General features: G+C 37.2%; 2 protein-coding genes across 2 annotated transcripts; one reads left to right on the top strand and one right to left on the bottom strand.

The window, feature by feature from the left end:
* Positions 1 to 2226: 2226 nt before the first annotated feature.
* Positions 2227 to 4255, top strand: LOC133743553 (probable glycerol-3-phosphate acyltransferase 3). The gene is made up of 2 exons (XM_062171528.1): positions 2227 to 2986; positions 3096 to 4255. Exons 1-2 carry the CDS (start codon positions 2270 to 2272, stop codon positions 3990 to 3992), a joined length of 1614 nt encoding a protein of 537 aa, XP_062027512.1. The 5' UTR covers positions 2227 to 2269; the 3' UTR covers positions 3993 to 4255.
* A 1504-nt stretch (positions 4256 to 5759) lies between these two features.
* LOC133745467 (uncharacterized) lies at positions 5760 to 12387 on the bottom strand. Its single transcript, XM_062173544.1, has 7 exons — positions 12102 to 12387; positions 9627 to 11087; positions 7894 to 7949; positions 7287 to 7517; positions 6864 to 7155; positions 6315 to 6511; positions 5760 to 6095 (listed from the first exon to the last, which is right to left on the bottom strand). Exons 2-7 carry the CDS (start codon positions 10998 to 11000, stop codon positions 5942 to 5944), a joined length of 2304 nt encoding a protein of 767 aa, XP_062029528.1. The 5' UTR covers positions 11001 to 11087; positions 12102 to 12387; the 3' UTR covers positions 5760 to 5941.
* Positions 12388 to 14022: the final 1635 nt, after the last annotated feature.

The following is a 14022-nucleotide window of genomic DNA, read 5'->3' as shown; positions in this document are numbered from 1 at the left end:
AGGAGGTAGCGACCATTTGACAAAGCAAGGAGCTCGCCGCCTACCTAGAGCAGACAAGGCACTTTGAGTGCATACACAGGCAGTTAGCCCGACGAACCCTACAAAATACATGCAGGGACTTATTACACGCCAAAGGCGCGACAATACTAGCCAATTAAAACAAATAAAACTGAAATAGAAATAACATAAACCAGCCCAGGCCGGGCCCAATACGAGGGCCCAAACCCAAGCCTCTGCCAAAGAAACAGGAAGTGCAGCAACCACCAGCCAATCATGGTCCAAGCTCAGCTATTGTGATTATTATCATGGTAAAGAATTAATAGCTTATTAATCTATACTATTATTAAGAGAAGAGGCTTTGTTAGCCAAAATTGAAAATTTTGACAAATTTAACCCTAAAAGAATTAAAAACTTTGAGAATAGATTAAATCACAAGAATAAACAGGACAATTATAAAATAGATTTTTATTAAGAAAATTAAAAAGAAATGATTCCACAACCCCTACTTTTCTCTCCCACTATTATCTCTCTGTAATAACTACCCCTGAATCTGTTTCTTCTGCAATAACTACCCATTTTTCATTTTTTTTAACAATGAAAATTTTTCGTACACGTGCAGAGTATGTGATTACAGACTAGTGTTTTTAATTAGAAGAGAAGAAAAACATGTTCGTATATTGTAATATTTCAATCAGATGAACAATCATCTCCGAAAATTCTTATTTTTGAAATCTAACATGATTTGGGAGGAATTTTAAACATTTATTCTTTACGGCAGTGCTTCCTTTTCTTTATTTTTTTGGCAAAGAAGAAATATTTTATTAAATGAATAATAGATCAAATAAAGGGAACATGAAGCTAAAATTCCTTAGAGAAAATAAACCAAACCAATTCATAAATAACGGTAACCAATTGAGTCAAAGGTCAAAATACACAATAGGCGTTCAAACGTACAGGTTTGGAATAACGATTATGCAGAAATAGTAGTATAGTAGTGCTTCCTTCTTAAAGTATATTCAAGAGTGTATACAAGGTTATTTTTCCCCTATATACAAGAATGTTGGTACTTTTATAATAGAATAAGTAACAGACAATAAGCACTAGAGTTCTAGTGATCTCTAACCGAGTACATATGATGTAGGACGAGAATGGGCTTGGTTTAGCCGGAAAGTTAGAAAAATAAAGAAGCGGCGTAGAATCAAGAAGAGTGATCGGGGTTTACAAGCGATAAACCCTAAAAGACATAATTCTGGAATCCACCAGAGAAAGAGAGAAAAATCTCAATTTTGATTGATAATATGATAAAAGATAGTTCTGCAGCCGTTTAAGGTTGCTTATATATGAGAAAAGAAACCCTAGGGCGACTAACAATGAAACCCTAAAGCCCACGGATTAAAACAAAACAAATCCAAAATAAACTAGAAAACCTAAAATAAAAAGAATGTAAAACTAGCCTAAAAATACTAAATCACGAATCGGATAATTAAGGCGATACATTTTGGCCTAAATTTGAGAGAGCTCACTAAAGTGAGTCTTGAAGATCTCGTCGTTCCCATTCCGGAAAGGTATAATGCATCTCAAACGGACATTCTGGCCAAAATTTACTCCAATCTGATTCACAATTCAGAATCTGACTTTTCGCACGAGAAACCCGAAAAGTCCAAAACCTAATCTTCTTGAATATTCCAGCAGCTAATAACCTCATTATGCGTGAGTTACCTATTTTCCAATCACTCTTCTTGATTCTACGCCGCTTCTTTATTTTTCTAACTTTCCGGCTAAACCAAGCCCATTCTCGTCCTACATCAACATATCGATAAAAAATGAGAGGTTGCTTATTTAATTATTATTTTTTGTATGATGCGTATTTATGTGTATTGTGTTGAATTTTTGTGATGTATAGCCATAAAAAAATAAAAATAAAAATAAAATAAAAAAACTTTTAAAAAAAATTAGGTCAATAGTTAAAAATAGAGTATTAAGTGTAAAATCAGCGGACATATATGAAGATAATTGTAGGAACAGAAGTCAATCAAGTCATACTATGATGGAATGTGAAGATAATTGTTGTCTATATAAAGTAATAAATCATATAGTGAAAATGTGTCAATGATTCAAAAAGTATGTGATATGCCCTTTTTACTCCCTGATCACTAGTTCCGGAGAGGGAAAATGCCATACCTAAACCGTGTAGCCTCATTTAATATCCAAAGCTAGTATATATTGGGGCATCTATACTCAGAACTCAGAAGGTGGTAGCCAACCAAATATGTCTGCCAAACTATTCTCACTAGAAGCTCTTTCCTCCTCCTTCAAAGTCCTTAGCAAACCAAAGAGCACTTCCATTTTGCAACACAGGGCTAGCAAAGCCCATGCAACCCACTTCAAGTTTCAGAAATACAACTCCCTTGCTTATCAATTAGGAGAGCTAATGTCAAATACTACACTGTTTTTTCAGTTTGAGGGTACATTGTTGAAATCATCTTCACTTTTTCCTTACTTCATGCTTGTGGCCTTTGAAGCTAGTGGCTTCCTTAGAGCTCTTACTTTGTTTCTTTTGTACCCTTTTGTTTGTTTGATTGGTGGAGAGCTAGGTCTCAACATAATGGTGTTCATATGTTTCTTTGGTATTAGAAAGGAAAAAATGAGGATTGGGAATTCTGTGTTGCCCAAGTTTTTCTTGGAAGATGTTGGGAGTGAAGGCTTTGATGTGGTGATGAAGTGTGGGAAAAAAGTGGGAGTGAGTGACTTGCCTAGAGTCATGGTTGAAGGTTTTCTGAAGGACTATGTTGGGGTTGATGTTGTTGTTGCAAGAGAGCTCAAAGTGGTGGGTGGATACTGTGTGGGTTTGATGGAGGAAATGAACACAAAAAGTTTGGAGGCAAGTCAGATTCTTGGAGATGAAAAACCAAGTAATAGTCAAACAATTGGTATTTGTTGCCACAACAAGTTTCTCCATCAGCAACTCCTTTCCCAAAATTGCAAGGTGGGTCAATCTCATTTCTCTCTCTCTTTCCCTTTCTATAAATAGACAGATTCATTTCAAACTGTTTTTTGGTTCCTTTTTAAATTTTAACAATACCAATTTGTTGCAGAATGTTTTCTTGGTGAGTGAAGCTGAGAAGAGAAACTGGAAAAGCCTTCCAAGGGAGAAATACCCAAAACCATTGATCTTCCATGATGGAAGATTAGCTTTCAGACCAACCCCAATTGCCACCTTGGCCATGTTCATGTGGTTACCACTAGGATTTTGCATCTACTTCATCAGATTCATAGTTGGCATGTTTCTACCTCACTGTCTTTGCAATCCAATCTTAGCCTTCACTGGTACAATCACCACAGCTTCAGTACAGCCCAGTTCCTTATCAAACACCTCAGCAAATGGGGAAGATCAAGGAAAACCAAGAGGCAGACTCTATGTTTGCAACCACAGAACCTTGCTTGATCCACTCTATGTTCAAGTAGCTACTGACAAATCTCTCACTACAGTCACATACAGCTTGAGTAAAATCAATGAGATCATTGCTCCCATGAAGACAATCAGATTAACAAGGGACAGAGAAAGAGATAGGAAGCAAATGGACAAGTTGTTGAGCCAAGGAGACCTTGTGGTTTGCCCAGAAGGCACCACTTGCAGAGAGCCATTTTTGTTGAGGTTCAGTCCTCTATTTGCTGAGCTGACTGATGACATTGTTCCTGTGGCCATAGATGTGCAAGCTGACATGTTTTATGGCACAACTGCTAGTGGGTTTAAATTCTTGGATCCAATCTTTCACTTCTTGAACCCAAATCCTGTTTATACAATCAGGATTCTTGAAAAGCTACAAGCATCAGACACATGCAAGTTTGGTGGGAAGTCAAGGTTTGAAGTTGCCAATCTTGTGCAAAATGAAATAGGCAAAGCTTTGGGATTCAAGTGCACAAGTCTCACAAGGAAAGACAAGTATATGATCTTGGCAGGCAATGATGGAAGCATGAAGGAATCAAGGTGATGACTGACTGGGGTGTACTATGACAAGCAGATGGAAGGCATTTGTATGGTGTGAAAAAAAAAATCGTGTAATATTGCTAGCATCAAGTGTAATGTATTTCAATTTGGATCGACTTGTTTCAAAGTGATAGCTACATACCCATAACTCTTGTAAACAATATTTCTGCGAGTTTTCAAAATGTTCGTGTATAATTTATTTCAATAGTAGAATGAAAATTGTAAGTGTAAGAAATCAGAATTTTCAATCATAAATTTTTATCATCACGTATCTAATTGAAAATAATGTATATCTTTATCGTCACATATTTAATTGAAGATAATGTATAATAACATTTAACGCTACATTTCTAAGATTCAATGGGCTATTAAACGAGTGAATTAACAAAACAAACATGATGTATAAGTACTATGAGTGTGAGTGGTATCATCCTTATGAGTGGCGCCTTTTATGTAAGACGATATGTAGTGACACTTAACACTACATTATAAGACTCGACGTGCTATCGAAGCAATTAACAAAACAAACCTGATGTGTACGTACTATGAGTTTGAGTGTGTCAACCTCAGTGAGTAATGAAGCAATGATATCTCCATTTGAAGCAAGCAAAATCCCAAATGGAGTAAGGAAGAGGCCTCCATCAAAAATCTTGATAGAGAGGAAAGAGCCTTTAAGTTCATTAATGTCCATGATTTTCCATCAGAAGTTTTGTGCCAAACATGTGGCATATCCACCACTTCGTATGGAAAGAAGAGGCCTCTGGCTCCTATTTCACAACCTATATGCAACACACAAACATTTCTTTGGTCAACCCACAGAATTACAGAAACGTGAATAATGTGCTACTAGCCAGTACCGGACCTTCACAAACTCTCGTATTATCAATTTTCCTCCATCTACATCTCGATCATTGTCCCAGTTTAGCGACAAGTTTTCCGACGAGTACAAGAGGGTCAAAGAAGGACTCGTTGACATTTTTTGTTAATCGGTGCTTGTTAGAATACATGTATTTTGTAGAGAAGAGTGATATTTGAACGCTACTATGCATCCTTACTAATAGTATAGTGTAAGGTAGGTTTGGGTATAGCAGGACTTGAACGAGACTCCTGATATTATTTCGGGATATTCTCTAAATATTGTTTATTGTAATCAGGGATTTAGTCTTAATGTCTCCTCTTTGTATTTGACAGTTTCATTAATCAAGGTTTGAAGGTAGCTGCACCAACCCTTCGGCAACATAAGACCAAAGTCAGAGTAAAAGTAAACTCCTATTAACTATGTTCCCTTCCTGCAAAGGTACCGAAACCCTGTCATATGATCATTACTTGATGGATCATCTAACAAACTATAGCTTCCATCATTTTCTCAGTAGTCATGAGTCCTATCACTGCCTGCTTCGTCTTTCCTTGTGAGACTTGTCCACTTCAATCTTAAAGCTCTTCCTATCTCACTTTGGCCGTGAATCCAACTTCTTTAGTTGGTTATACTACATTTTCTGAAATTATTCAACCCTAGACACCAATTTTGACATTTTTTGCTTATTTCTTCCACGAATTGAAGAAGATTATTCAACTAAAATTATTCAAATATGTCTGATGGTGCTCTATTCTTGAGGATCGTTAGTAAGAATACTGAAGCTTTTATTTTGGTTGCCTGAGTCTGTTATTTGATTCAAATCTTGCTTTTGATGTAATGATACTAGGCTTGACAACGTTAAAATGTAAGACATAAAACGTAAAACTGATAAAATTTAAACCAAGACCACCCTAGTAGAATTCCAAAGCCTGCAGATCTATTTCTCAAACAAATGAGTTTCCTGTGTGTCTATCAGACTACAAATGGACATATCAATAACAAAAGTAGCACATCACTTCACTCATGCTAATTTTGTAAAAGAAGGAAAGCTATATAAAGCTGTATTTGGTGTATGAAAGAAAGCTATGTAACTGACGTTAACAGTTCAAACCCCAGTCATAAGGCTGATATATCACCTTCAGCTGAGAGATTGCAAGCAACTCCAGTAAAGCTTCTGAGACAGCTGGTTCCAAGTAGTTTGATGAGTGCTTCAGTACCTCCATCTCGTTCTTACCGAAATCAATGCTAAACCTGAGCATTGAGAAGTACCATTACATGAGATAAGTAATTATAGAAAAGTTACAGAATGTTGCTCAATAAAAGCAATGTTTTGGATTGGACTCCTGCTAGAGAAACTAATTGAACATAAAATTCCCATTTAAACAATGCATGTATATTCCTCTTCTTATATCAGAAAAGTACACACAGTGAGTGCTCAGAAGAACCCGACCTATCTCTCTCGGAACTTACCATTTAAGAATCTTACTAGCCAATGCAACCTTGTTATCAAAATCGATAATAAGACCTCCATTTCTTAAGAAACTACGTGCTGCTTCCATCAATTCTTTGTCAATGTCCCCTGGAGAATAGCATCGGAGGACAGGGCCAGATCGAGTACCAAAAACCAGAGCAAAGTGAATAAGAGGCTCTGGGTAAGGTAGAGCCATCTGATACAGATAGGGGAGGGAAATGAGCAAGAGTAAATTGACAACATTAAGTGATAAGACTTGTCTAGTAGCAAAGTAAGAACTTGATTTCAACAAACTAAAGAAAAAAGGTGAGCAGTTCAAACTCTCATTCCCAAAATAAATAAAAATAAGCCAAGATTTTAAACCAATTACTGAAGAGTACCAAAAACCAAACTTTCTAATTTTATGGGCCAAAAGTATTGTTCTTTCATGTAAATTACATACTAGTTAATGTAAAACTTGCCTGGTAACAACTTCCAAAAGAAAAACAGCCCCAATGTGACAAGTATAAATTTAAACCAGATACTGAAGAGTATTTGTACCATCTTACCATGGCACGCTTATCTTTTGGACCAAATGGCTTCATGAGATTGTACGGTGGTCGCTGGTTTCCCCGTAAAATACCATTTTGGATAGCTGAAAGTGAATACGCGGACCCACCAATAACATATTTGAAGTCTCCAAACAACTTCCTTCGTTCTATTGCTCCATCTGGATGACCCCATACCAGTATTGCATGGATGGCCATCATATTGTAGAGATTTATGAAGAAAGCAAGTCTCTCCTCCCTCCGCATATCCTGCAGTTCCACTCTGTGGAGCTCCTCTACTATTCTCAGATACCTAAAAAGACATTACCATTAACAAGACCTTATATGGCCAAAAAAAAAAGAGGTTACATAAACTACAGTTCTCTAACACAGTTAAAAGTTATTTGATGAATAAAATGGAGAAAGTGAAAAGACAAGAAGAACCTTGCAAATTCCTCACTTCCGTGGATACTTCTGTAATCAATATGTTTTCCATCTTCTGAAACATAGGCTTCCAAGATGGCACACATTATAAATCTCAACCTTAATTCGATTTCCATGATGGGCTTTGGCTTCACATCAATTATACCCTTTGGGATGTTGTGACATTGAGATACAATTGGATCATCATCCAAGAACCGATACAGGTGGTTCCCATCCTCAAACAAATTTTCCCTAGAGCAAAGAAAAAGCAAGATTGAACCAACATATTAGAAACCTCGTTACTAGTGGAAACCATTTATGTTCTGCAAATTGGTTTCACACGAAAAAGAAATACTAAATATATTTTCCTGTGTTTCAGACATTTGATTTTTAAACAAAATGGATGGGTCCCAACATTGACAGTAGCTTTTCTAAGATGATAAAGATCATGGAGCTGAGACCTTATTTTCCAAAATTTCCTCTTGTAAATCAAACAGGTAAAAGCGTAGAACTAATTTTACTGTACCTTCCCGCAGTTATCTTGTTAACTAATTTCCTGTGAAAATTTTCTAGCAATGATATAAAGTGGAAAGAATACAAAGACTAAGGAATAATTCAAAGGACTCACTCAAGAACATGTTGAAAGAAGAGTTTGCTTGCAAGCTTCCTTCCAAATTCAATAGCCTGTCTCACAATACAAACCAAAAACAAGAGTGAGACTTGATAAGAATACAGTTTAGCTAGAACATGTATATACTAGGAGTAGGTTTGATTTCAAAATTTCATTTTCAGTTAGTAACTCGCCAATCAAGGTACTCATTTAACGAATCAATTTTTTTTATTATTTTACTTGATACATGATAATGGTTATGCCTTACAAATTATCTGGTTTCACATCATTGCTCTCCCTAAGAAATAAGCTGCATCATTGCTCTCCCTAAGAAATAAGCTGCATCCTTGTATATCATGTTGCAATTGTTAACACTGTAGCATCCAAGAGAGGAGCGTAAATAACTCCACCAAGGATAACTAGAAGCTTTGAGTACTACTTGAATTTAGTCACAGATATTTCAATGACTGAGGAGAAACAAATCTCCCTTTGTGCAATTAGCAGATTCTGACAAGTATAAGCAACCCTAGAAGTACAATAATTTACACAAAGGAAGCTTCGAGGCTAAGGCCAAAGGAAGGGGTTGAAACTTGAAACTGACACCCCTTCTTTTACAAACCACACGCCCCCCCTCCATGCACATTTTCATTGATCATTGACTGCATGATAAGGCTCACACAGACTACATTTGCTTGTATTATTTTTACAATAGACATAATATCCATCCTAAGAACTCTTAAGAAAGAGGATAAAGTCTAGTTAAAACTCTTCACCATACTTGCCATAAGATTAAGAGTATTAGATAGTTATGTATGGTACATCTGAACAAAATTGCAACTTACCATGAGGTAAGATTATTTACTAGTTGCATGCAGGTTGTTGTAAGTTGTAAGACAACATCCATCTCATTCATATTATCACTGGGATCAACCACTTAATCTTACTATTAGACTTCAAAAATATGGTCTTAAAGCCCGGTCTTAAATGTACCATATTTCACTTGACTAAGCAACTTAAAAGGTTAACCTTGACACATCAATAATCATGAATCAGGCAGTCTTATATTGATTCCTAGACGACTACTGTCCCAACCATGCTGTGACACTATCCCAGGAAACATCTTCCGGTTACTAATCTCTAAGAGCCCCTCGAACATGAATGAGAACAATTCTGCTACAGATATTAATTTGTATAGAACAGACGTCACTTTATTCCATTAGCATATTATTGAAAAACTTTTAGTTATCTAATTGAATAGCATATCAGGGAAGTTGAGTTAAAAGTTCAACACGAGAATAAAAACACGAAATTCTAGAACAATTTGCTACTTGCCCCATATTGAACTCAATTTCAACTGATCTTTTCCCCAAAAAATTAAAATAAATTTAAATTAAATAAATTGGGTTGGCACATGAATCCTCATAAAAAAAAAAAAGTTAAGTCTTCAATATAACCCTCTCCTCCAATACTCAGACCAAATGAAAGTTATACTTGGTCATACATTGTAGTTAATACTTAGACAATGTAATGAGTAAGAAAACATTATATGTAGAAACTGATTTTGAAATTGTGGTTAATCAAAGATACTCAAGATTGAAATCAACTCTAGTAACTTGCATATGAAAAAGAAAACAAAAGCATGCTTTATTATCACCAAGTTGAAGAAAATCATGCTAAATAATTCCTTAGAAAAAGCAAAAGAACCAGGCCAACTAACCGCTAAAACTTAGAAGATAAAAAATCCCACTAACCTCTTCCCTTTCTAGATACTGATCCTCTGATAAGAAATCCACTGCTTCTGAACCTGAAAAACTCTTTGTGTACCTGCGCATTTTGTAAAACCGATCCTTCACAACAACAAATTCTTTCATTTTTCGGACAATTAAAGCCAGTTCATCAATAGCTCCACTATTGGACACATCATCTTCACCTGAAAGTGGTGGCAAAGGAGCTTCAAATGATGGTGCTTCACTAACCAGATAATCAATCTTGTCATCAAGCTTGCCAGACTCATCCAAGCCCTTTAGTTCATTCAAGCCTCCAATAAGGACTTCATTGAAGAAAACTTTTGGAACAGTAGAAGACCCAGAAAATTTCTCTAACTCCTGCTTTCTACTAGGGTACACATCAATATTGATCTCAGTATATCTGAGCTTCTTCCAATACAAAAATAACCTGGCATCTTTGCAATCCTGGCATCCTAACCTTGTGTACAATATTATTCTCCCTTTCATGGCTATAGCTTGTGCTGTTTCATCACTTGCATCCTCAGCTTTATTCCTTCCATCAACGTCTTGGCCTGTTTTAATAAAGCTAAGGGGATTCCATGCAGGTCTTTCCATTGTTTTCTGAGAGGCTTCTCCAACGTCACTGTCCTGAATGGAATCTGAAAAATTCATATCTGCACCATCAGCAACATCTGGTCCACCTTCATTTCTGTTCCCAGAAATGTGGCGAAGGAAACTGGAGACTGCAACTACACTCTTAACCTTAACAAGGTTTTTGAGCGCTACTGCCTTTTCAACTACTCCAGAGTTTTCCGAATCAGGATCCGGAGAACGGATGGACATGCTTCTGTAAGCTTCCATCCCCGGAACCTCTGTTCCATCAAAGACCGGCTCTGGCTCGTTCTCCTCGCCAAAAACTTTGCCTGTCTCCTCTTGAGCTTTAGATTCCAAATGTTTACCATCATTGTCTAGATTTTGAGCTTCAGATTTCAAATGTTTACCATCATTGTCAAGATTTTCTTCTTTAGTATTTGACTCCACCTTATCAGCAGGGTTCTTTTGTCCATTGCTTGAGTCCAACTCTCTTTCCTGTGTGTTATACTCGGAACCCCTGCTGTCATTGCTCTTCCCACCCATGTCTCTGTGACTTTGATCATTGCCTAACTTGTCTCCCTGATCTTTGCAGTTCAAATCCCCACTCATGTCCACCTTGTCAACCAATTCATCTTCCCCATGATTATTTTCTAACTTGGGACCACCACTGCTGATACTCAGAGATTTCATATCCTTTGATGGTTCTCCCTGCCCTTCTTTCTGAATAGCGAGCGTATCTCTGTCCAACTTTTCAGCAGACAGAGAACTTGTGATATTTTCCTCAGTTAAACCCTCCTTGTCCATGAGGCCAGCAAGATTATAGTTCAAGACCTAGGCTCATTAAAAGACAGCTGCCTACACTTTAAAAGTTGAATGACTTTATGAAAAATCCTGCAGAAGTTTTAGAAGTTTACAATGTCATACTTGAAGGAATTCAAGTTCGAAAATTCTAATGATAACAGATATTGTCAACTGCTAATTCATAGAAACATCTGCAACACCATATCAAAAAATATATATATATATATATATAACAACAAGTCTAGTAACATTGTCAAAGGAATTCAAAATTAAAGCTTAGACAGTCGTGAGAAAATAGTCAAAATATCACTAAAGAAACACTTTGCGTGCAGGTCCTGGTTTCCAAGCTTCGACCACCAATCCGTCCACAATACCACGGAAATCTTTGTCTAGCTCTTATCAGTTATCGCTCAGTAACGTCTAACTAAGTGCTGAACTTCACATAGAAACCTGGTTAACGCCGTTACTGATTGAACACCGAAAGACCCTACCAATAGAATACTAGACTACATACTTCAAGTACCAGACAGAATTATTAAAGAAATATATATATTCTTCCCTGACTATGTTGCTTAGACCTCACCTAAACCTCACTGGTGTAAACAAGAACAAAGCTCACAAAACAAGACGTCGTTTAAACACCAAAAGTAGCTACCAAACCCAAAGTGTAATAGAATACCTACCTATTCAGATTAGATTTCTTTCCAAACTCACCAAATATAGTTTTCTTCACAAATTATGTTGCTTAAACCTCACCTAACTCTCACCGGCGCAAACAAACAACAACTCATCTCAACAAGCTACTGTCTTATGACTAATCATTTCAACATTTTCATCCGAAGAACTATCCCAACATTCAACTCAACCGAACAATCGAAACACAGGTCTAAAGGATTCTACTAGAATCAATGACAAACAATACATATAAACAAAAAAAATTCCAATAAAATAGCATGAAGGCAAAAAGGTTGAATTTTTCAACTATTTGACCAAAGAGTAAAGCACAAGTGAAGTATCATCCATTTCTAACAAAATCAATCACAAACGCAGCGAAGGATTCACAATTAGATTACAGAAATCAATCATAGAGTGACAGAGAGCAACCTGACGGATCTGAAACGGCGGCGTTTTTTGGAATGGAGAGGAACAACCGCCGAGCGAGCGAGAGAGAGAGAGAAGGAGTGGGAAATGGTAAGGGAGGAAGATCTAGAAAAGGGGTTAGAGAAGAGAGAGCATTAAAGGCGTGAATGGGAATTTAGGGCAAATGAGAAGAAGAAGAAGAAGAAGAAGAAGAAAGATTGAAATGAAACGGCGATGGATTTTCAGAGGGAAGAAAGGAGCGCATGAAGCGGGAAGTCCGTGGGCTCTGCAAAGTGAGAAAAATCAAAGACTTGGGGTTCTTTTTCTGCCTACTTTCGGACCCCACTCTCATTTTATACTCGTGTGCTCTTTATTGTTTTTGTTCTTTTTTATTTTTATTTTTTTTCTTCTTAAATTTTTATCTCACTCACTAATATAACATTCGATTCTATAATTTTTCTTTCTCTCTCAAGGAGAAACCCTAAAGTCGGCTCTCCCGCTCTCTCAAAATCGATCTCGTCCGGCGGCGCCCGGATGTTGGTGTTGGCCTCCGGGCCTCGCTGATGTTTTGCGGTTGGCCGCCGGACGGGGTGTTGATGTTATTGGCTCGAAAAGTTCTCCAGAAGGCTCCGTGGTCCTAGTCTTGGCATGATTGTCTTGGTAGTGGTCTCTGGTGCTCAGTCTGTGTGCGCAGTGGTTATGTGCGTGGGATGCCGGATTGTGGCGAAGCAAGATCATGGTGGGATGAGATCGGTGACTGCGGGTCGCGGTGGACTGGATTCGTTGTGGGGCGAGTTCGAGATGCTGCGGGGCGTGGAGGCTTGGGGTGATGTAACTCAGCGCAGCTCGTGGTTTGGGAGGCGCAGGGGCGACGTTGATCAAAGTATCACCGATCGAGTACGGCGTGGTCGGGCGGCGTACATCTGGTTTCCGGTATTGTGCTGCTGCTGGGTGAGGGACGGGGACTGGGTCATGTCAGGCCAGTCTTTGTTGGGCTTGGAGTTGGGCCTTTTGGGGCTATTTTGGGCTACTAGGGTTTTACATAGTTTTTTTGCTATTTAATTCCATTAATTCCCTATTTGTTGAGGGAGCTATGTTTTTTAGTAAGCGTCATCGAGTCTAGTTTACTCGGCCTATTTACTATGTAGTAGTTAATAGTTTATAGGCTCTCTTATGAGCGTGGAACCGTCAAATGATTGGATCTAATCTATGTATCACTGTGCTACTACCACAAACTCTTTATCTACCCAGAGATGGTAGAGGGAGGATATGTAATGGTCCTTTCTGGCCTGAGATTATTAATATATCGACATGATATTCTTCAAAAAAAATATATATATATATATATATATAACATTCGATTAAACTTTTTTCTTTAATTTCTTTATATTACTTATATAATTTTATAATTTACCTAAAATAATTAATTTCTATACATGACGCCATCATTTAGTACGAAGGTGAACTGAAAAAATCTGATTTGGAATTTTTTAAACTAAATTTATTGTGTGTTTTTGGTGTAGTTATTACTAATTAAGTCCAAGATCAACTCATTATAATTAGATTTAATGCCCTTAATTGACTTATAATTAAGCCAATTATCAAAAGGGTTTTTTACTTCAACAATGTCTGAACTCTTCGAGGACTTTTGAAATAATACCTGAACTTTCAAAGTGATCAAGGTGATACCTGGACTCAAGTTTTCTTATCAACGTCGTACCTGCATCAAAATTCCGTTAGGGCTCCGTTAAATATGAGCACCTGACTTCCATGTGACTGGAATTTGAAGGATAAAAATCATAAAATTGTTATTTGACTCTAACTTATTATTAGAAAATAAAATAAAAGGGAAATTTGAAATTCTTCTCAGACTTACGTCGACCAAAAAAAATAAAATCCAAAAGCAGACTCTCCTCCTCCTCGACTACACGAAGAAAACGACACG

The sequence above is a fragment of the Rosa rugosa genome, chromosome 4 (genome assembly GCF_958449725.1).
Source record: "Rosa rugosa chromosome 4, drRosRugo1.1, whole genome shotgun sequence".
Lineage (NCBI taxonomy): Eukaryota > Viridiplantae > Streptophyta > Magnoliopsida > Rosales > Rosaceae > Rosa > Rosa rugosa.
This window is presented reverse-complemented; position numbering and strand designations above follow the sequence as displayed.

Bases quoted from the DNA above. Each gene is read 5' to 3' on its own strand.
- LOC133743553 (XM_062171528.1), top strand. From the start codon at position 2,270: ATGTCTGCCAAACTATTCTCACTAGAAGCTCTTTCCTCCTCCTTCAAA. The intron at 2,987-3,095 runs GTGGGTCAATCT...AATTTGTTGCAG, and splicing joins TCCTTTCCCAAAATTGCAAG to AATGTTTTCTTGGTGAGTGA.
- LOC133745467 (XM_062173544.1), bottom strand. From the start codon at position 11,000: ATGGACAAGGAGGGTTTAACTGAGGAAAATATCACAAGTTCTCTGTCT. The intron at 7,950-9,626 runs GTTAGTGGGATT...ATTGTGAGACAG, and splicing joins AGTATCTAGAAAGGGAAGAG to GCTATTGAATTTGGAAGGAA. The intron at 7,518-7,893 runs GTGAGTCCTTTG...TCTTTGCTCTAG, and splicing joins TTCTTTCAACATGTTCTTGA to GGAAAATTTGTTTGAGGATG.